Source organism: Meleagris gallopavo, chromosome 7 (genome assembly GCF_905368555.1).
Source record: "Meleagris gallopavo chromosome 7, MGAL_WU_HG_1.1, whole genome shotgun sequence".
In the NCBI taxonomy this organism is placed as follows: Eukaryota; Metazoa; Chordata; class Aves; order Galliformes; family Phasianidae; genus Meleagris; species Meleagris gallopavo.
In genome coordinates, this window is record NC_139410.1 from 16,907,559 (window position 1) to 16,931,113 (window position 23,555).

Below are 23,555 nucleotides of genomic sequence, written 5' to 3' on the forward strand. Positions count from 1 at the left end.
TATATGTGTTTATGTCATTCATTACTAAGTTCAGATCTCCCTAGCATCTTGTTCAGTTTTACTCTGCAAGTGACACTAAAATTTGCAAATCAAATGTGGAATCAAAGTCTTTGTACTGAGGATAAAATTTGCTGAGTGAAATCACCAAGAACGTATGACAGAGAATTACTGTTCTGCCACACTGTTAATTTACTGTAGACTGTATTAAAACACAACATATAATCAATCTTAGTTAAATATCATTTTCTAATGAACATCACACTCTCCTTAAAGACTTCTGTTATCGCCATGTTCAGCTTTGTACGATAGTATGCTATTTAATTAGGAGTAACCACATGGTTAGCTATACCTAAATGTTATTAAAATCAACTAAGATGTATTTTCAGCCTGTATTTTCACACTGGAGGATTGAAAAGCTTGTGAGGAAGAGCTGTGTTAATTCTGCAATGACTTGCGCGAGGTCTGCACCTCGCTCAAGGGAACAGAGCTGTGTTTGCTGCTTCACAAAAAGCTGTTTTCACATTCACAGTATGTGTTTCAAAAAAAGGAAAAAAAAAATCCCTCAGTAGCAACAAGAGCCTGCCAAAAAAAATTCCCTGAGCTCTATTCTGTTTCTTAAACTATAGAACATTCTTTCACATTCTTTGACAGTTAAAATGCTGCAGTTAATGTAATAAACAGAGAATTTTTTAAGTTGGCTGTCAAAACAAGTGACACTTTTTTCTAGAGATTTTCAGATTTTGAACAATAGAAAGTTCCTTTCAAAGCAACAGCTTCATTATACAATCAAATTCTCAAAGTAATCTTCTCATCAAAGAATATTGTCTTATTTCCTTCATGGTAATTATCGAAGTTCTGCAACCTCTCCGGAAATGGTAACTGCTACAAAAGACAGCTGTGTCAGTTTAAAAACTGTGGTCCTGTTCAGGTCACCTGCAGCTAGAATCTCTGAAGACCTGACCATTCCTTGAACTTTTGGCAGCTGTAATGGTGTCTAATCAAAACTAGCAGGACTTTGAGGATTCACAGAGATTTCAGCAGCTTTGATGCACCTAAGCACAGACTAGATTCTCAACAGGGTCATAACGTATGTAAACTGAATACCAGAAGAGTAGTTAATATGGTGCCTGACAGTACAAACTTGCTCCTGTGAGCAAAGGGCAGCAAAAATAAGCACTTACAGGGACAGAGAAAGGGAAAAATGTCAGATGACTGTCAGTCTTGGGAAAACGCAATTCCCCTCAGTATATTGCATGAAAAATCTCCTATGAATATTCTTTCAGGTGATGCTGTGCAAGTAACAACACAGGGGGGAGAGCGATACTTTTCACAGCATCATATCAACCTTTCAACTCTGCAAGGAGTGTGGATGATTATCAACACTGATCTTGCCAGTGTAAACTTACACTGGCTGATCAGAAAGTAATGATGGAAAGAGAATGGCAGCTGAAAGCACAGTGACCTAAGGGGGCAATTCTCTAAGATCCAACCTGCACTCTGCCTGAGGCAAAGGAGATGGTGCAGAGATGCAGGGTCACAGCATGCAGGATGCTGCTCATAGTCTCCTGATGACCAACATCTACACTCAGACCTCTTTTACTCCTCAGTGGAGAGTGCACAGGATATTTTTGTTAGGAAAAAATACTTCATTTTGCTGATACTATAATAGTTTACATATACACCATGGACTAGATTTTTACCAAATGGAGGAAACTATTCTGGCACAATAGTGTTATCCACTTTTATGAGCACAAATATATGGTTGGACTTCCTGAAATTCAAGGTGCCACCTAACCTGTATTCCTGGAGTATGTTATTTTCACTGTGAAAATAAGATTATGATCTAAATAGACAACACTGGGACAAGAATAGAGCAGGGAAAGGATACAGATAGAAACAGAACAAGAACAAGCAGTTGCGTTAGATAGATTCAAGACATTTTTAGCATAAGATTTCTCCTACACAGTAGCCATGGCCCAAGCCAGTCCCAAAACAAAGACAAACTTTGCCCCTGACCTCAAAAGTAGTAGGATCAAGCTTTATATACTTACCTTTCTTGATCTGACCCTTACAAATAAATCATTTGTGAGGATGACATTAAGTAAATCATTATTCTCAGTGCACTTAATTAGCAGTAAAGTATGTCTTTAGTGGCCCCTAAACACTACCTGCATAATAAGGAGATTGCTTTCAATGGAAGGTCAAACAGAGATTATATTGGTTGCTTTGAAGTCACTATAAAGCTGCCTGTAAAGAAGGGGCTTTGCAGAGAGTTCAGTGTGACCAGAATTTACTGCTGAAAGGATGGTTAGCCAACCGATGACTGAGAAGACATAATCTGATAGCTATGAAAAGGTTAGACAGACATCCTTTGTGGCCTAGGTATAGCAAATATTTATATATTTAAAAAGGAAAAAAAAAAAAAAACAAGCAATGAAAATAAACCCACAGAGCCATATTTCACACCTTGCTAGTGAAGTACAACAGACAAAGTCCAGACTTTCTCAATTCAATAAATTTCTACCAAACATCAAATTAATTAAGGGCTCCCACTGATGACTAATTGAAAGGCACCTACTGTGCTGACAACCTTTCCATTCAAGCACTGGTAACAACTGAAAGTGTGGTGTAGTTAACTGAATGGCATACCAGCACTGAAAGTATTAATGGAACTTGCACCTTACTTTTAGGGATACTTAGAAATGAAATAAAAACTCACGTGCTGCATTTTCTACAGGGTATGATAATATTCATAGCCTTTGATGACTATTCTAAATACACATTCTAATTTATAAATAAGGACTGGAAATTACGTAGCATTGACTAACAAACTTAAGAAGCTGAGTAAACTTGCACTGAAATGAAATAACTAGCTAAAGGATGCCTGGTAATATGCGGAGCCTTCCCATCTTCCTGTGTAACAAGAAAGGCTATGTTCAGTGTTAATTCACTAATCTGCTTACGGCTTTCTGAGAATCATCCTCATATGAGCATCCGGCCCAATCTGAGACAGAAGCAGCATAGTGTCCTGTAGCTCCTCATCACACTCCTTTTTCTCTTCCTCTGTTGGCAAAGGGGCATCTTCACGCTCATCATCCAAAAATCGATAAAATAAGTATTTGTCCTGAAAGTGGTGTTCCTGGTCCACTGAAAACAACAGAACAACATCAGACACTTCACTCTACTCTCTAAAATTAACCTTGTAGAAATCTAGATTGCACTGCATGTGCTGCAGATATATTTGTGAAGAAGGGAAAGAAAACTACTAGAAACTTGAAGAGCATGAAAAACCTTTATTTCTCACATGTCTAAATTATATAATTTGGATGGTACATTTCTAAACTGTGCACAACAAATACTTCCCAAAATACTTCTATATATGTGCACTGTGGGTGTATATTTACGTGCATGCACACATTTTTCTTATTAGACTTCTTTCAGTTCTTATTGTTTCAAACCATTTCATTTAAGCAAACAATTCATACTTGGAGAATAGTTGCATCAAGAATTTCTAAGGGTTGTACTCTAGCATGAACATCTTACTCTAACTGTTTCAGACGGGGCTGAAAAGTAACAAACCAAGAAGGAGCTAAAATCATGTTCCAGTAAAATGTATCGTCAGTATGTAATACCAGAGTGAAGATTATTGGCCTGTATCTTAGCGGAGAGTGTAATAGTAAGTCTTCTCTTGGAAGACTGCTAAAGAGAGGCTGTGACACAGCAAAAGACAAACTCTTGGTCTTCCAAGCAAGTCATAATGGTGTGTTGAGCTGGATAGTGTGATGCACTTCTAGCAGTTTGACCCTAGGAATTCAAGACAGTATTAAGCAGGAATGTAAGCTACAGCCTTTTATGAAAGGAAACGGTGGAAACAACCTGTCTTCTCAGAATGGAAAGCTCTCCCTGAGATGTGGGAAGCACAACAGACAATGGCTAGAAGCATATGCTGCTGTACTGAACGTCATAAAACTGTACAAGCACAGCTACTGTGCCCAGTTCTGGGCTCCCCAGTACAAAAAAGACAGGGATCTCTTGGAAAGAGACCAGCGGAGGGCCACAAAGATGGTGAAGGGCCTGGAGCATCTCCTCTATGAAGAAAGGCTAAGTGAACTGGGTCTGTTTAGCCTTGAGAAAAGACGACTGAGAGGGGACCTGATCCAGGTTTATAAATATCTGAGGTGTAGTGGCCATAGTGGTGAAGCCAGTCTCTTTTCAGTGGTACGTGGAGACAGGACGAGGGGAAACGGACATAAGCTGCAGCATAGGAAGTTTCGCACGAATGTGCGTAAGAACTTCTTCACGGTGAGGGTGACGGAACACTGGAACAGGCTGCCCAGGGAGGTTGTGGAGTCTCCTTCTCTGGAGATATTCAAGTCTCGCCTGGACGCCTACCTGTGCGACCTGGTGTAGGGAACCTGCTTTGGCAAGGGGGTTGGTCTCGATGATCTCTAGAGGTCCCTTCCAACCCCTACAATTCTGTGATTCTGTGTGATTCAGATATGAATGCTGCTTTAGAAAGCTGCATTTTGGAGGTCTATAACATTCTGCTACCTAGTAAATCCTGCCGAGTGGAACCCACAAGGTAATGTAAAATACAATCAGAAAACTAACAAATTCCCAGATCTCTGCACTGGGATATTTGGAGTGCTGAATTTGGGAACCATTCGAAAACCACAGAAAATCATCCCAAAATTGTGGGTATGAGCAAACTGAAATGCTTACAGTCAAGTCAAAAATTTGCAGCATTTGGAAGTGAAGATCAGTTTTACGTATGGCAATACATATCTTGGTTTTGGTTCAGGTGGTATCCAACTTTTGGAACATAATCACAGATTAGTGTAATAATAAGTCTAATTAGAGTTGCAACTCTTATACTGCAATTTCACTGACTGTTCAATATTTTCATAAATTATAAAGATATGTTGGTAGCAAGATTCAATTATCATCATCTGTATATTGCATACAAATCAAACTTCTGAAGAGGTTTATTTGTAATTTTTCATTTGGGCTCATGATCCCTTTATTTTTCATGAAAGAAATCCACAGAAACACTGATGGGACACATTCACAAAATTTTAGTCAAGGCTCTGAATTTCTTTAACTTACCATGGTTAAGGACGCCTTCTTCCAGCAATACTTGCCACATGCCAACAGCCTGACTTCGTGAATGGACACAAGTACTTTGCTGCATCATCCAGTCAACAAGTTCTGTCCCCACACAGCATTGCCTGAAGAACAAATGAGAGAGAGATCACAAACAGTATCTACCAATAACAGTGATATCTCAAACTCTGTTTTAGTCAGATCTCATTGTAGAAGACAATTACACTGTCTCTGCCTATATGTCTGAAATACCAGTGAAGGCACTTAAGTTTTGAGAGAATCTGCTCCAGAGACCAGCAAGTGTTTAGGGAAATGCAGCATTCAGAGAATCAGTGAGCCTCTAACAACTGGTCAAAACCCATAGCATTGGTGCCACAACCTTCAACCCATATTTCAGAGGAAATCTGCCACGTATCCAATGGGATAGCGAAAGCCTCAAATTTTTCTGCATGAAAACATTTAACATTATAATAGCTTTGCCTATTACAGGGAGAGTGAGTATTATATGGATTTCCCTCAATTTGTAACCTGGTTAGACTGTACTTAAGGGCACTTGTTTGTATGTCTACAGTGTTTCTGAGACTCTCTCATGCCAGGTTCTGGTCACCTTGCAGCTCCTTACTGACCTGAAGGTGAACAACAGCAGGCCTCAAGTTCTGCAGAGTGCCCAAAGTGGAGTTGGAGAGGAAGAAAAAAAAAGGGGGGGGCTCTGTTGCCACATGTAAAATTCTGTCTTAACACACCCTAACGCAGCAGAACAGAAGCAAATGTGCAAAGTGATCAAAACTGTACAAATCTATAACTGATGACATGTAGAACAGTGCGGTTCTGCAGTTCATGCTTCACTTTCTGAGACCAATGAAGTACATATTACTGAAACTACTGTAATGTAGCTTAAATAACGCTCTTGCAATTAACATCCCATTTTGATGACAAAACTTTTCCTCAGCTGGATACAATCTAACCTTTGAAATTCCATACTAAAAAAAAAAAACAAGGATAACAGTGTAGGAGTTTTCCCCAGTTCTGTGCAAGATAAAATGCTGCAGTTGTTTATATCAGCATTGGTCTTCATATATCATACTTGCTCTTTTGTTGTCCTAAAACAATGAGCCAATGCCATGTCATGACAGATCACCACACAAGATCCAAATACCTTATATAATATTATATACATTTTGGACAATAATATGGAAAATCAATGCACTTATTTTAAAAGTGAATCAGCAACATATTGATTTACTATTTAGAAAAGGTCATATGCAGAGGTTTTAAACCAATTTTTATTTAAATATTCACCAAATAATGCATAAGGTAATTGATTCAAACCTTAGATGCTAAAATGAACCGATTATTTCTTAAGGCAAATGTAGATAAAACCTGACACCCTAAAGTCAGGTTGCTGTTCTGAAAGTGCCATTGTCATCCCACTTCAACAAGACAGTGCTGCCACCAGCAGGAAGATAAGAAAGCCTGACGATACACTGAAAAAGGTGTCTGAATAGGGCAGAAAATCTGCATAAGGAAGGATTCTCACTAGGTGAATTTTCAGGTTCCACAATGAGCAACTTCGTTGGAGCAATCAGTACGGTAACAATCGAATTGAGCTTTCCTATTACATCTCACCAACATACAAAGAAAACAGAATCTACATTTTGCACAGAATATCCCAGCTAACTATGCTATTAACTTTGGAAGAGCTTTTTTAAGTGAATAATCTGTTCAGAATTGTGGACTCAATTTCCAGTCAAATCACTTCAGAAAGGATTTACCAGGCTCATTAAAGACTCATAACATACAAGTTCAAATAGCATCACAGGATAATTTCAGACCTTTGAGACCTGAGAGTATGCTAAGGCTTAAATCATAAATCAGAGGATGGCAGGCATAAAAATTCAGAGACCTCTATACAATCAGCTCACACACCTGTAAGTCTTCAGATGATATTTACGATCTCTTATCATGTGAGGGGCTCGGGACAGAATTGTATTCCGCAAAATCTTTCCAGCTCTGAGGATCTTTTCTGAAGGAACCTTGGTGATCATGGAGGAAAAAAAGGGACCAAGACACATACATTTAAATCTTTCCACAGTCTCTCTACTGACTTCTGCAAAACAAAATACAAATTCTCTTCCCGCTAAATTACAAGCTCTTCTGTAAATGCTTACTTACGCATAGCAATGCAATATATTGCATATATTAAGTCTCTCATACTTAACACGTTAAGAAAGGCATGAGGTCAGCTGATTCCATCTATCTAGCAGCCTGTCTCTACAGCACATCTATTTCCTATTACCTGTGTAATGGTTTTAGAGGGACGATGTGGGATGTGAGAGTCAATGAGAGGTGTCTGAAAAATAAAATTAAGTTAAATAAATTTTAAAGGTTGAAGAGTAAGGTAAAATAAAGATATTAAAAAAAAAAAAAATCCACCACAAAATGAACCAAAAAAAAGCTGTAAAACCAAAGATAGGAGTAAAGATGAATAAACAAACTCTAAGCTTTCCAAAATGCTAATGAATGTTTCAGTGGCCAAACACCGCACCAGAGCTGAGGCTATGAAGGCATGGCTAGCTCCTCTGCTTGCTGCTCTCAGTCCCCTGTGGGCACAACAGCATTTCTCTGCAGGTGACTGTCTCTACCGTCAGTCCCCCCACCTCAGAAACACTTACCTCCTATAGCACATATTTCTATTTAGTTCTCTTCTCCTGGCATAACACATGAACAGGAATCAAGGAAAAGCTCTGCTCCCACTATGTCTTTCCTAAACTGTCACACATTGTCAGCAACACTTTCACAGCTGCTTACCAGAGCCCTCTGAAATGCAAGAGCCCACAGACCACTCTCAGAGGCCTGGGTAGTGACTTTCACAATGGAGCTGGGGAAGGAAAAGTAAGGGCAGAGCAGATGACTTAAATCTGCAAGAGGAGGAGTGAAGGGCCAGGCCTCTAGAAGGGTCAAGATAAGAAGGTGAAAAAGAGGGAGAGAGAAAGCATGTCTCAGGATAGATGGAAAAGGAAAGCAGACGTTGAAATGACTCTAGAAACGGAGAGAAAACAAAACTGAATTTCAGCAGCCACCTCAGACTTGTTGGGAAAATGTTTAGCTATGTTGCAAATAGTAGTTAACAGGACCAAATACGTTTCCAGTGTGACACAATACAAGGACTGAATTTGGTGCCCTGGGTTCGCCAACATCAGTCTGCACCAAACACGGAAGTCTCCCACCAGAGCAGGACTGTGCACAGTGGCACAGAGGAGCTGTGCCAGCACACCTTGCACCTCTGCAGCAAAAGTGGGATGGGTGGCCCAAAGCCAAGCAGAACACAATCTAAGCACTGCTGAACTGCCAGGAACTGGTGTCCATAAGATGGGCATCTGTTGCTAACTCCCACAGGATTTTAATGCTGTAACAAAGGCCTTGTGGAAATCAGATAGTGCTAGAGCTAGGAGTGCAGCAGGAGATTAGAGGTCAGCTGAGAAGGGGAAGATGAGGGAAGCACGTGACAGAAATCAATAAAGATAAGAGGCATGGAATGGGGAGGCCTATAGTTGAAAAATTAGGCAAACGGTTTTCCTTTCTACTCACGCCTTACAAGAAGACCATGAAAAGACAGGTCAATATAAACAAATTAGGACTACTGTTTTTTCTTAATAATAAATCTAAAGATTTTTTCAAAGATTCAGTTAAGTTATAAACATTTCTGCCGCCAGAAAGGGGGTGGAACATTGGTATTTGTTCTGAACCTGTGCAGAGCATTCTTTAGTCAGTCTACATTTAGGGTTAAAACATACTAAAATAAGCAAGAATCTTTTGTAATTTGCCTCTGATCAAGTAAAGGTTACCATCAAGTAAAGGTTTCAAACATGCAGATAAGAATGACAAATTTAGAGACATCACTCTGAGCATTAATAATTTTTGCTTCCATTTTATTTTAAAATGATTTTATATTCTGATCAATTTCAATGAGACTGAAGGAAATACATGCTTAATAAGCTGGTTAAAATGGCATTGAAGTCATTTAAAAATTATTTTTAAACTCTATATACTTAAAAGATATTTTTTTTAATCAACAAAGCACAATATATTAAAATCTAGCTTCCAGATATGAATATACTTCAGAGGAGAGATAAAATACGTATCATAAAAAATACAAGACTTTCTAGAATAGTGATTATATAAAAGATTCTTTCACTAGTGAACATGAATGCACTTTTTTTACTCTGTAGAGAGTTTTCATTAAGTTACAACAAAAATGCATAAAACCAGTCATTGAACAAAATCAATGATTAATGAAGAACTGTCAATAAACCTTCTATTCTAATTAAAACAGAATATGAGAGAACTTTTGAAGAAATCAGATTCAAGGTGAAAGCATGCAACATGAAAAAAGAAGTAAAAGAAAACAAGGTAAAAACCAAGGTAAAAGCTAAGTCAGAACACAAGAATCTGCAGCAGGAATGTTGTTCTCCTGCATTAGATTCTGACTAATTCAGAAGGACCAACTGAAAAAGCACAGTGTCTTGGATGAAGTTGATTTCATGAAACGATCCAGTGTCAACACCTTTATGAAGGAAATAAAAACATCAAAATAGAAAGAATGGGTTGGGAAGAAAAAATGCCTGCAGTGGATGCTGGGGGGGTGGGGAGAAAGTGTAAACCAAAAGGACTTAAGGAGTTACAAAACATGTTCCAGAAGTACACTAATAGTAAAGGAAAAGTATTGATCTGCTTGCTCAATAGAAGGAAATCTGTTGTCAGATAACACATAAGTCCAAAAGCAGTTGATTTTTTATTTATTTATTTATTTATTGCAGTCTTCATTAAACAGATAAGCAGCAGAGAGATGGATAGAATCCCTAGTGGCACAGTTATAGTGTAAAATTTCAGCCTGAAAAAATGAAAAGAATGGATGAGAAAATTTATGTCAACTAGGTAATTTCAAATTGGCTGCCTTTGGAGAATTACATGCAGGAAATCTGAAAAGTTTGATGAACCAAAGACAGCTGCAGCCATCTCAGAACTATCAGCACTCATCTCTGAGAGTTCTCGCAGACTAAGCAGCAGAAGATAGAAAACTGGGAGAAGAACTGAAGCATTATAGACACGTCAGTCTAACTTGTCTTCCCAGAAAAAAAGTCAATTTGTAAACAGTTGGAAAAGAATGGGGAGCTGAATAACATGTGGTATACATTAATCAAGGACAAATCATGCCAAACTGATCTAATTTCCATCCAGCAATGTTAATGGATTGGAAAGAACCAGTAGATTTTCAGCTCTATTACTTTAGCAAAACTTCTGGTGTCAGCTCATATGATCTTCCTTCTACAAGAGCAGATTAAATTCTTACAAAATAGGTGCAAAGCCAGTTGGAAAATTCCATTTTAAAAGCAATTCCCACTGAAGCACTTCCCAGCAGACAGTCACACTAAAAGTCTGTTCTGAAAAGTGTTCTCAAAAACATATCATATATCTGATACTACTAGCGTGGGATGAAGCAGAATGTACACTGATTGATTTTGCAGGGAACTTCAGGATGGAGTGGACTGCACACTCACTGGAGAACAAGTTTATAAATTTGTTACAGTTTTGATACTGGCCTGAAAATATATGATGTTATTATGCAACACAGATAGTACTGACCACTTTTCTGAAGTAGGCATAACCTGCTATAGAAAGACAGAGTAGGGAACAAGTGTCTTTGCAGTAATTTCAAAGAAAAAAAAAGGTTAATAACAGATATTAAACAGGGCTGATTAACCAATGCCATACTACTCTGAAAGTGACAAATACAGTATGAGGATGCAGTGGCTGATTAGATACATAATGCAGTTCTGCTTTAGTCAATCTAGATAAGACCTAAGCTAAAGCACTGTGTCTTGTCTGGATACGTAACTTCAAAAGCAACTAAACCAACTGAATTTAGAGAACAGCAATAAGAATAATGAGAAAGAACAACATAAACAAAAACAATCAAAGTTTTTCAGCTACAGAAAAGACAAGTCTTAGAGTGTGATAAAAAAAAAAAAAAAACCCTTCAGATTTAAAAGGTCTTTAAAAAGAAAAAAGAACTGACCTAGTCCATTGCATAGAGATCAGAAAATAGAGTTCAAATTGCTGTGAGAAAGAATTCAGATTAGACATCAGTGAAGCTTTTCTAACAGCGATACTGGCACACGCTGGCAGGGAGGTATGGTTCCTCCACCTTTGGAGGCTTGAGATAATACACAGGGTGCCTGCCAGGAGTGAGAGGTACAGTTGTGCATGTGACTCATGGATGGACTAGATGATTTCCTAAAAATCTTTTACACACTGTGGCACTATGTAGTTTTTAAGCATACCTTTACATGTCTAAAAGTACTTCAGCTGCAAGGTGATGCTGAAAGAGATGATCAATAACGCAACCCCCAAGCAACTACACTGGTCTCAAGAAAGCAAGGCAGCCACTGAGGAACCACTTGGCTGCCCAAGCTGCAGCTTCCCAAAGATACTGCATTGAGCTTTGGTTGCATCAACTACAGGATGAAATGCAATAAATGGAACCATATGGTTTGGACTGGGTTTGGAATAGAAAGGCAAGTCATACTGTAAACAAAGAGAAGCATATTATCAATTAATTAATAGCAGATACAATGCTCCTATAAAAACTTACCATCAGAAAAATTGGATTTTGCAAGGAATCATATAATAATTATCACAACTTGGTTGAAGTCCAAGTTTTACAAGTTTTTACAATTTTGGATCGTCCATTAAGGGATAATTAGAAAGCACTAAGAAATAATGAGGGAGCTCTCCCCATATAACAGCAGAGTATAATGTGTTTAATTACCTTCTTCACACATTCTTGGATTCTTGAAGAAATAATGTGAGTGAAGCACATGTATCTGCTTGATCACATTTTCCAGGACTTCTGAATCAGGGGAAAAGTTATCAGGCGAAGACTTCTAATTTGCAAGCCAGTTACAATAGTTTAACAAATTACTGCCCATATTTTGGCCACAGTAGTGACAAGCTTTAGCTACTTCATGCCCTTTTCCAATTAGTGCCCTAGACAGTTTACTATGATCTGCTGTTGCCACTGTAAAGATGATGTAGATGGATCTGGAGGGTAGAGAACAGGGGGCTACAGGTGTCACAAGGGGGAAACAGAAAGAGAAAGCAAAATGCTTTTCAGTTTAATGCTGACAGACAATCTGTACATTTATGAATTCACATTCAAGCAAACCATTCATGAAGCCAATCATAGAAACTCTCTTTAAATTGGGTTGAGCAGAGGAAGTAAAAATCTTAGCTTGCAGTCCTCTGAAGATTCAAATATTTATGCATGAGGGCAATATCATAGATCTAAATAGCACTATTCCAATGTTTAACATTATGCACACATTTAACCTCTGGAGAAATGAGCCTTAGATTGCAAACTATAAGGCATGAGTTACCTTTATTTCTGTGCTTCTTACATCAATGAGCAAATCACATGTAAACAAATAAATAATACAGTGAATAACAACAATAGAGACCTAACATGACATCTGTATTGTTGTTTATATCTGCTGAATAAAATCCAAGGACATCTCATATAAAAATACCTTTTTCCATTCCCTTTAAATACCTGTAAAGAGATGTTTCTTCTGAGACTTTACATATGAATTAATACCTTACATTTGCAGCAACATGGATCTTATTACTCTCAAATGCTAAGGTAGGAAATGCGTATTGCAAAGAACAAAGAAGAAAGAAAATAAAAGTCAGTGAATCATGTTTCTTTCCCATGACCTCAGAATAGATCATCTTAAGCAGACAACAAGTTTCTGTATTTACTGGAGTGTGTGAGGTTACTAGGGTGATCAGATAAACCTGCACAGGACCGTTGATCCCTTATTTCCAACTGGGGCATTGAAAAGAACTGCAAGTGACATCTGTTTTACTGCTGGCTGGCGCAGGTTCCAGAGAAAACAAAGGACAAAAGCCACACAAGTTGAAAGGTGACAGCAGGAACAGCAACAGCAGCATCACTAAGACGTTTCCTTGTTTTACACCACTGGAAGTTAATGCTCTTGGTGATTTAGAGTCCAACCCAAACCCATTGAAATCATTGGGAAGTAACTTAATGGGTTTCAAGTCAGGCCCACAGCATTTGATTCTCTTTTGGCTTACTTCAGGAAGCAGAGCATCTTTAGCTCTTACCGGTCCCAACTGTCCTCTGGTGCCTGTAATTTAGAATGGTGCTTGACTATGGCTGTATGAGCATCCTGAAAGGCTAACAATGCCCCTCCTGATTTACCAGTGAAGAAATAAAATATACGAAAACCATTCCCACAACAGTGATGAAAGTACAGACAGTCAGTATGACAGAGCTGAAAGCTAATAGAAATCCCCACAGAACTCCTATGCAACAGTTTCCCCTTTTATTCTTTTCAATCTTTCTCAAGTCCGTATAATCCTTTTCAAAAAGTTGCCTATTTGGTAACGTTATCTATGTGAGCTACTTCACACCCAGAGTATAGATAAGAAATCCAAATATGGCTCTTTTCTAAAACAAACCAGTATTTCCACCAGTAGAGAGTAAACAGTCTATATATCAGGTATACAACTGAGCATACAATAACATAGCAATGAGAGTACATTCGCAGAAGGAAAGTAATCTTGGATACAGCACCCTAAGTCAGCTGTCTTATCTGCAGAAATAGTGCATCTGCGCAGACTGCATCAATGTCTGCTAATACGTTTTTGGTAAAACAATCCATGTGGAGAATGCAGCTTGCTGAAAAATATCAGAGAAGGAGCGGGTGAAAGATTCAGTGGTAAAAAGGTTGTTGGAAAAGCATTTTTGTCTCAGTCTTACAGAATATATAACTAACATTGTAGGAATTCTTGGAGTCAGCCTCTTCTGGATCTTGTGAGCAAACCTATGTATAACCTGCTGATACCCTGATCAGTGATAAGCCTTGGCACATGTGCCCAGCTCTGGACATTTCTGACAGATCCTCCTCAGCCCTGGAGAACTATTACCAGGCTGGAAACATTTTGGACACTATAGTATCTCTCCACAAAGGCATGTAGCAGCTGGAAAACCAACCTGAGCCCTCCGCTACCTACTCTCCACAAAACAGCATCCTTAATCAAAGGACAAAGTGCTTCCTCAGGTCTCATAACTGGAAAAATCCAAACCTGACAACCTCCTGCCATCTCTGTCATTGACTCAGCAATGCTTTGCGATTAGCAAAGGACAAATTACACAGAAAAAGCACTTGTTTCTTCCCTTCATTTATGTATATCTAACACTGTGAGAATTCAATTGACCTGTCAGTAGTTTCTAAACACTCTAAATCAGTATTACTGAAGCATCTTCAAGTTACCTATGCTCACAAAAGATGATCATACTTTCTTAAGAAACATATATAACAGTAAAAGTGGAAAGCAGAACAAAGTATGGATGGAGGAAAACAGACACAAAGATGTCTATAAAACCATGGAACCTCCACAGAAACAGGAAAATTGTTTCACATCATATGAGCTTCAAAAAATGACAGCAACTGTAATCTAAACACCCAGAGATTTAACTAAGTACAAGCTAACTAAACTAAACAGACTAGTATAAATTGTCAAGAATATTAGTTAAGACAGCTCAGTTTTATTCATTTTTAGAATTAATTGACTGTATGACCTCGAGCAAGTCACATAATTGCACTGTGTCTCACAGAAATGAATGCTAGTAATTTCTTTGTAAAATGCTTTGCATACTATCAGTAAACAGTCTACTCTCAAAATATTCAGAGTAATATTAAGTTTTAAAATCTACATTGTTTAAATGTAATCCAATCTAAAGATTAAGCTATATTTTAAAATCCATTCCAAATTTGCTTTTCTTTAGCAATCTAAATGTATTAATAGCATAAACAGGAAAATGTGTCCCTTTATATTCTCAAACACTATTAGTGCAGTAAATTTACTTTAGAAAGTTAAATTAAAATTGCATTATTTAGCACTTCTACAATGTTTCTTTGACAAACCATAAATGTCTATCCTCTTAGCACAAAATGATTCAGCCATTACCAAAAATGATACCTCACTGTGAATGTCAAAGAGAAAAAGAATATTGAAACAGACTATGACCAGTGCACAAAAAAAAAAAAAAACAAACAACCAGAACATGCCTAATGATCTCTTATTTTCCTGTCATTTTTCTACTTTCCTACTACAATGAAACAGCTGTTACAACTACACTGCATGCATTCAATAAAATGTCAGAAAATGTTAACACCACTGCGAGCATTCCTGATATTCTGGTAGAGGTGTGGCTACAGTTGTCATAAGGAATCTCAATCCAGTATTGTTACAGGTTGCTCTGCTGCTCCATTTTATTAATCTATAGAAGAATAAATAATTTTTATCATCTGAGAACTACTGTTTTCTTATTATCTATGGCTTTAACAGTATGTTTACTTGAAATACATATTGAAAAACAAAACTATAATGCTGAAGATGAAAAAATAAATATTAGACAGCAAAATTAAGACTTGCCACTAATACATTCTTTAGATAAGCAATTCAAAAGTAAACCAAAGAGAAGCTAAAGATTGACGAGCTCTGGAGAATTTATTTCACTTGTTTCCAGACTCCTTTGTGACTTCTGCACACGCAAGCTCCAGAGCTCCCAGGAGCAATGCCTGTAGACAAATGTGGCTATATGGACTCACCTGTGCTTTGAGCAAACCCGTTATCAGAACTGCCCTATGAGAAATATGTGATGAAGTCTTAGGTGCAAAATTGGATAGAGTGTGAATTAAGGGGTGAAATTGCGACCCAGTTAAAACTTTCGGTGTAGTGAAAACAACACCCAAGTGAGCCAAGAGCCCTACTGTCATCTGAGTGATACCAGTTTATCATGTGACCGCAGATAGTTGTTCTGCCTCCAAGTGTTTCAACTTCTCCATCTGTAAAATGGGGATAGCAGAGTCTATTCACATCACTGACAAGTAATGAGAATGAGCAACTGAAAACACTAATGAATGTTGCAAGGAAAATCCTGGAAGTCAAGTGACTACAATTTCATCCTGAGTATTTTACAATGATTTTTAACAAAAAAGGGAAGTCATTGAAGTGACATGGGGCTCATGGGGTTTGAAGGTTACATCCTGAATTCCCTGGGGAGGGCAGCATCAGGATAACATCTCTGGCAAGAGGAGAAGGTATGTTAATTTAAACCTATTTTGTGTCTCTTCTGGTGATTCCAGGTTCCTTCGTCTCTCAGTTCAGGACAACGTACTGTGTGAACATATATGAAATATTGAAGGAGGGAAGCACAGCTGTGTCAGATTCCAACTGCTCTATCTACTCCTCCTTCTTCCTGTCATGCTTTTCAGAAATGAATTATTTATAAAAATGAAACTGAGAAGGAATAATCTAACAATATCCAATGCAACATCATCCATTATGCTACTTCACAGAAGGGAATCACATGATTTTTAATCATCTACATAGATCTTTTCCATCTACATAGAATATACTTTATAATACAAGTAAATGGCTGTTTGTGTAGCATATGAAAGTAAATAGAAGAAATCTCACAATAAATGCTATGCCAGAACACATTTTTAAAAAGCACAAACATTTTTCTTTCAGCCCAGTATTACTTCAACAGCTTGCAGTCTTCTGTCATAAACATAAAAACCATTCAATTCAAGCACTTCTATTTAATTTACCTATTTGTGCATCAGTGAAAAAGACAAGCATTCTGCACTTGGCAAATATCCACAAAACAATCTTCTTATCTTCCTCAAAACTTCTCTTCCTCCCTGACTTCAAAAACCTTGTCAAAGTCTACAGCGCTGATATGCTGAACCTGTTAACTGTCCTGCCCCATCTATATCAAACACTGTGCAGTTTATTGGGTGCTTTCATCTGAATACTGGATTTTATCTCCTTATGCTAACACCCTTCTTCCTAGCGGTTTTGACATCAGACAGCTTCTGTTCCTGCCTGGGACACACCAGCCCTCACAGCTCAGAACCAAGTCACAGGAGGCAACATGCATCTTCTGAGGACAACTCAGGAGCATCAAATCCCCCTTCCAACATCAAGAGACATGAGGATCCAATTATTCAGCAAAGAGAGCAACTGCCCAGCTTGTTGCCATTTAAATCAACTTGTTCACATTTGTTTTTATTGTTTTGAATTTCAGGTCACCTTCCCCAATAACCAGTTGGGCTCAGACACTTATATGCATAATGTGAGCATCTTCTGTTGCTAAATGGATCTCTACTGCAACGTGTGTGCTGGGGGAGGGGAAAGGGGGGAGGGAGAGCTCCAGAAATGCTCACAGAACAATGGAATAATTAATTTGGGACTGATACAGAGAGGTAAAATTACTCTACCTGACATTTTCCATACCTAGCCACATCTCTTTACATCCCAATTCACCACAGTATGTTTCTGAAAGAAGTGACCCCCTTTTTACCTCTCACAGTATGTAGCTCAAGTTCTTTAAATTCTGTAATTTTAGGGATATCGCAGAACCAACCCTGTCCTCGTGAAATGGAAAGGGACCTATTGTGTGTGTTTTGTAATTTATTTCCTTTCTCCTATTTCTCCTTAATGTTACTGTTAATTTTCACATCAGTACTAAAAACATTGCTTCCATCAACTGAAATTCTGTCCCTGCCACCTCTCAACTGCTCACCTCCTTTTTAAACATAAACTCTAAATCTTCTTTGGCTTAACCGACTCCTTAGAGAGGACCTCCGTAGGCTGTATAAAAGATAGCTACTTCTGCATTAGGTTAAGTAAATCACAGCATGGAGATGAACAGTTAATGCTTACTGCTGCAAAGAAGTTTAATTACTGTAATCCAAACCAGCCTGGAGACACTGATCACACAGAATACTCACAGCTGATTTGTTTGTCTAAAATACCAAACATTTCTGAAAAAATGTATAAATATGCAGCTTCTCCATTACCATCAGTCTAAGAGACTACCTTGGGGAAAGGATAGTACATCCTCCCCAGAAGAACTTCTGGAACAGTAAAGGCCAATAGATATTGTTGCAGATTGCTTTGTATCTGTAGTGCCACAAGGTGATGCAGCACTTTCCAGGCAGTAGTCCATGCTCTCCACCCCAAACTTCACAGCAGAAAAGCCAAACAAAAGGCGGTCTTTCAAGAACACTGACTGTAACACTGAAGAAATCAAACAGAGGGAGTAGCATTAAGGCAGCCTCCTGGTTTCCTTCTCCCTCCTCACTTCCCAGCTTGGACTGGCTATCCCAGGAAGACAGGAGAGTCACTCTGCTATCCAGAGAGGCCCAGGACCACTGTGGAGCAGCAGATGGACATTTACAGCAGAAGAAATGTATCAAAACTTACTTCTACAGATTTTTTATTTTTTTTTTTAACAGACATTTTTTGTAACATTTCACTATAATCTGCAGAAGCGCACTACCATAAGCGTTCAAGAGGCGTCTGGATGAGGAGCTGTGAGATATGGTTTAGTAGCTTGTGGTAGCAGTGGTAATGAGAAGACGGTTGGACTAGACTTATAGGTCTAGTTTCCAACCTTGTGATTCTATGATTTGATGAGTGCGAACTGAAATGGAGGGGGGAATCAAGGGGAGGAGACAGAGAAAGGGGAAAAAAAAAAAAGACGACAAAGGAAAAATAAAGAAGGAAGGATGAGTCTGCTTTATCTTGTGGACCCCTAGAGTTTTGCCAGGCTAGATGAGGAACCTCGTGCAGCTAGTGACAAAAGGCTTTTCCTGGGCCCATTTCCCACACTCATTTGGAACAGGTGCCAGAATCCAGCAGTTAGCAGACCACAGTCCCTGAATACAATTAAGACAACCCAAGAAGAGGGAGAGGAAGGAGAGAGGAACAACTGTTTGCCTGTTTCTGCACGAGTATTACAGCTGTAACAGGAATACATCATACAAATGTATGTTTAGGTGCTTGAGACTGAAATCATACAGATTTGTGGGTGACTCTGCAGTGAGCTGCAACAGCACTGCAAGAAGGTCTGATGAAAAGTTGCCCGGTCTGCTACTCCTCTGCCCCCTCCAGCAGCTGAAGGTGGCTGCAGGTTTGGGCTGGAGAGATTCTCACAGCCCACAGCTGACAAGCCCAGCAATGCTTCGTGCAGAGGTTAGATATTTAACACCCCAGATAGTTCACAGCAGCCTGAAGCAAGACTGCTGTGTTTCACCCCTGGTCAGGAAGTTAAATTTCAGCTAGAAAAGCAGAAAATTAAGCTCAGAAAATAAGGTTAATGTTCTTCTGACAGTTCTGCTCTCTTACCATAAGGTCTGCTCCCACCATGGCTTACTGCCCAGTCACCCATTTCTGCTTCTTTGCCTGAGAACACTGTGGGGCCCTCAGGTGGACTGAATTAATTAATGGATTCAGATGAGAAGTAACCAGCTGAACCACTGTGCAAAATGCTATAGTAAGAGTGTGGCAAGAGAGATATTCCTTTAAGGCCCCTCAGATTTAGGCATTTGAAGTCAGTCACCTTAAACAGTGAGAATGAACAAAGCAGTACTGAGAAGTTTACAAAGACTTAACCATAGTGCTCCCCCATTAAGTTACTGGCTCCTTCTCCATCCAGTTTATATTTAAGGTTATTATACAAATCATTTATATGTGCTTATTTCCTAAGATGAAAAGAAATGTGACTGGGTAACCCTAATTAGCACCAATGTAATAACTTGTAATGAAGTATGCTTTTTCCCCCCCTCCTCATTTTTACTTCAGAACCTAAATTATGTATTCTTTTCATTTCTCTGTTAGCCAACTCAGCAATATGTATTTGTATTTCCTCAATAACTGCGATCTTTAATTTTAAGACAGCTGCAGATAAAGCACACAGAGATCAAACATTCACACTCTTGTGCCAAGTTTTCTTCCAGAAGGAAATTTACAAAAAGAATAAATAATGAAAAATCATAGATCTTTAAAAACCCAAACTGCACTTGCCTCTAACGTCACTGGAAATTCCAGTCCAATTACATTTTCATCTCTTTTGTAGCTATCTGACATTTTTGCCTCAGCTTTTCCCATTCCAAATGGCTGTAATTGAGCTCCATAGTTTTGGTGGTGTTGTCAGAACAACAGGAGGTTCCTGGCTTACATCTAGGCCACACTAAGAAAAAACAAAACTCACTGGACAGCTTGCTTTTCCACACTGTTTATTAACCTCTCAAATTTTTGTCATCTGTACATAGCTAAAGAAAAGATGTTGCTAAGTCAGACACATTGATTACTTCAGAACTATATTCGACTTTGTGGAATTCCAATTTCCTGCATGCACTGTAGGACAAGTAGTCAAAGTGCTCTCAGAGATGAAATGAGTAACTAAATGGAATCTGATTTTAAGATCCTTGACCTAATTCGTCTGCCAAACTTGAAAAAATAATTATAAGATTCAAAAAAATTCACTTTGCTGTTTCAAATATAAGTGCCAAATGCTACTTGTATACGCTTGACTTGCCTGAAGACATGAACCTTGAAAAGGACCTTTTTTTTTTTTCCACTGTAATTACCCACTCTTTCTGCCTTTCAACTGCAAGAGATAAATGGAGCATATGTGCATGTTTTTACGGGTTGGGACAGAATCACAGAAAAGACACAGCCAAAGAACAAGAGTCATTAAATGTGACTCCACAGTACATATTGTCAGACTGCCCTTGCCAGCACTGGCAGGTAAAGCTATATGCTATGTTGCTGCACACAACTTAAAGTAAGACTGATTTTCATATCCAAATAATTTTCCACAGCTGCTTCACTCAAATGAATGTTCTACAATTTCTAGCATCTTCTTGAAATTTCTTATTTTTCTTTTATTCATTATATTTATCTAAACTACGACAACAGTACTCATTCAATTAGGCAACAGTGGGAAAATGCACTTTATTCCCACAAAGAGGAAACATCTCAGTATCCAAACTGCTTTCCCTAGATCGCCCCAAGCACCTCTGCAATCTAGTTCTGGGGAGGTTACACAGGGAGCAGTCAAGTATTTGCTTACTGCTCTTACTCAGCATTCCTAGTCTAACAAATGGAAACTCTGAAGCAGATTCCTTTCAAGTAACAAAATCAATAAAGAAATATGTATCACTTAGTTTTTCATTTGTCTGTTGATTTCCAAACTTCTTCCTCCCACTCCCAGTGTGTTCCAGGACGATCACATCAAGGACTGATAACAGAAGAAAAAAAATCAGAAATAATAAAAATCAGTTAAAATGTAGGTACACGTGAAAGTTGCGTGCTTTACAAGGTTCTGAAGCAACCAGCACCTCTCTGCCTGACAGTCAGTCCATCTTTTCTGTGGCTGCAAGCAGCTTGGAGCAGTGCCGCTTTGTATCACAGCAGCCAGTACAGATAAGAATTAAATGGGATTAGGATACAAACAAATTGCTACAAAGACTGACGTGGAAAACAAACAATAAGAGGAGTGGGAGCACAAAAATAACAGTTGCTTGAGGGGACTCTTGTCTCAGACAAACGCAGAGTACATCTCTGCATTCAAGATAAAACTACATTCAAGAAAAAACTATTTCTTCAGGACCTGAAGGTTGAAAAATTCTACCCTTTGCTGTAAAAGCTAAGTCTTGCCTTTCTCATCAATCTCACTATCGTTGTAGAACACTCTATTTGTCCCTCATACTGTCCTGAGTCACAACAATGAGAAGTCCTCCTTTCAGAAGTAGGGATCATATTTTGTTTCTTTCAAATTCATGGAAGGCTTCAAGGAACAGGGATCCTTGAACAGGATCAAGAATGTTATGTAGTGAAATTAAGTTATTTTGATGTATACATTGGTAGATAAGCAGCAGTTTGAACCAAGGACTCCCTTTTTGGTTATATTTCCCCCTACGATATTATTCCTTCTGGTATGATAAAAGATCAAAGGAGAATCACTGATCACAACTACAAATTCCATTTTGAGATGACTCTGGCTAGCTCTCTCTTGGTCAGACTGAAGTTTTATTATATGATTATTAATTATATGATTAGAGTAAGTAGGTTCCAATAGAAACTGCTCTTATGGTCTCCAGAATTCAGGAGAGACAATGAAATCACAGACCACAGATATTTACAGATCATCAGACAGCTGCATTGGATATAAGAAGATTAAGTGGTGCAAGCATTTCTTTGAGTCATTGCTATTCACACTGTTGTCTGGAAGGAAGGCCTACAGCTGTACATCATCTTCACATGGCTAGAACTAGGGACAATGACGTCCCCAAAATTTCCCTTTTTGTTCTGCAAAATTTATCTTATGCAAAACTTACTTTTGTAAACCTGCAGCCCTCCTAACAATTCTGTTTACATTAAAGAGCTCTGATGACATATAGACCTTCACATTTTTCATGATGAAGTTCATCACTAACATATGAAAAGTATATTTGTCACAGACTCCTACTCACATCACACTTCTGTCTTTGTTATATCTCCTGCCATATGCTGTCACCATGTGACTCATGGCCAGGAACTATATGCACAGCCTCTGCACTAGCCAAATTGTTACAGGCTGTGATGATGATTGAACCCTAAGCACCTCTACTCTACTCAACGCAAAATTAAGAACAGACCTCTAAGCATATTAACTTCACATAAAAGTAACCAGTAGTTAGGACTCCATGAAGACATTATTTAGAAATAGTTGCGTAGAGTGCTTTTATGCAACCACTTTAGAACAGAAAATGAAAGGGATTTTTTTTTTTAAATCCATTTTACTGGACAACAGACTCTGGCATAGAACCCAGACGAGGTTAGGAATTAATGTATGCTTATTACTGGACAGTTATATAAAACATTCACACAGAAAACAACTCTTCTACAACAGGTTTTATGTAAATGTTAGAATGACAGGATATTCATTTGGAAGTGGTAACTTCTCTATCTAAAAACTCACCGCTAGCTTTTCTGCTTTCTCTTTCCTTAATTTCCTCGTAGGCTCTGAATTTCATTAGCATGTGAAAAATTTCCCTTAGTATTCTGCTATCAAACTTCACATCTGATAGTCTACTGAACATGTTAAAAGATAAGCTTTCTTCTCAGTCATCTGGGAAAAGAAAATTGAACTATAGGGAAATCAGAAGTGAAATTATTGTGGTTTTTGCTAGAGTAGCTAATTAGGTGGGTGAACATGGTTATTACTTGTATCTTGCATGGGCTCTTCAAGGCTGCATTGTGAATTGTGTTGTCATCTTCACAAACAATATACTTCAAAATGCCCGGAGATACATTTAAGTGCTTGAAAATTGAAATAAGCAAATATTCATTTGCCTGGTAATGTTGAAAATGTCAGTATTTTGGGAATTAACACTTAGATTATGTCCTTCTCTGTCAGCTGAAAGATCTCTTAAGTATGCTTTTATAAAATGCAGTTAGAGTTTGTAAAATACTAAATTATACTTTCACAATCACTCCAGTTATTTAAATGCATAACAATCAGTGTG

General features: G+C 38.3%; 1 protein-coding gene across 2 annotated transcripts in view; it reads right to left on the reverse strand.

The window, feature by feature from the left end:
* RAPGEF4 (Rap guanine nucleotide exchange factor 4) overlaps positions 1–23,555 on the reverse strand; it is a 144,358-nt gene that overhangs the window by 47,866 nt on the left and 72,937 nt on the right. The window contains exons 7-10 of one of the 2 annotated variants that reach the window (XM_085228153.1): positions 7,400–7,453; positions 7,030–7,136; positions 5,107–5,228; positions 2,964–3,147 (exon numbers count right to left, since the gene is read on the reverse strand). In XM_085228153.1, coding sequence (XP_085084279.1) covers positions 2,964–3,147; positions 5,107–5,228; positions 7,030–7,136; positions 7,400–7,453 — 467 coding nt within the window. The remainder of the gene's footprint in view (positions 1–2,963; positions 3,148–5,106; positions 5,229–7,029; positions 7,137–7,399; positions 7,454–23,555) is intronic. The other variant, XM_085228154.1, reaches the window with a different exon arrangement.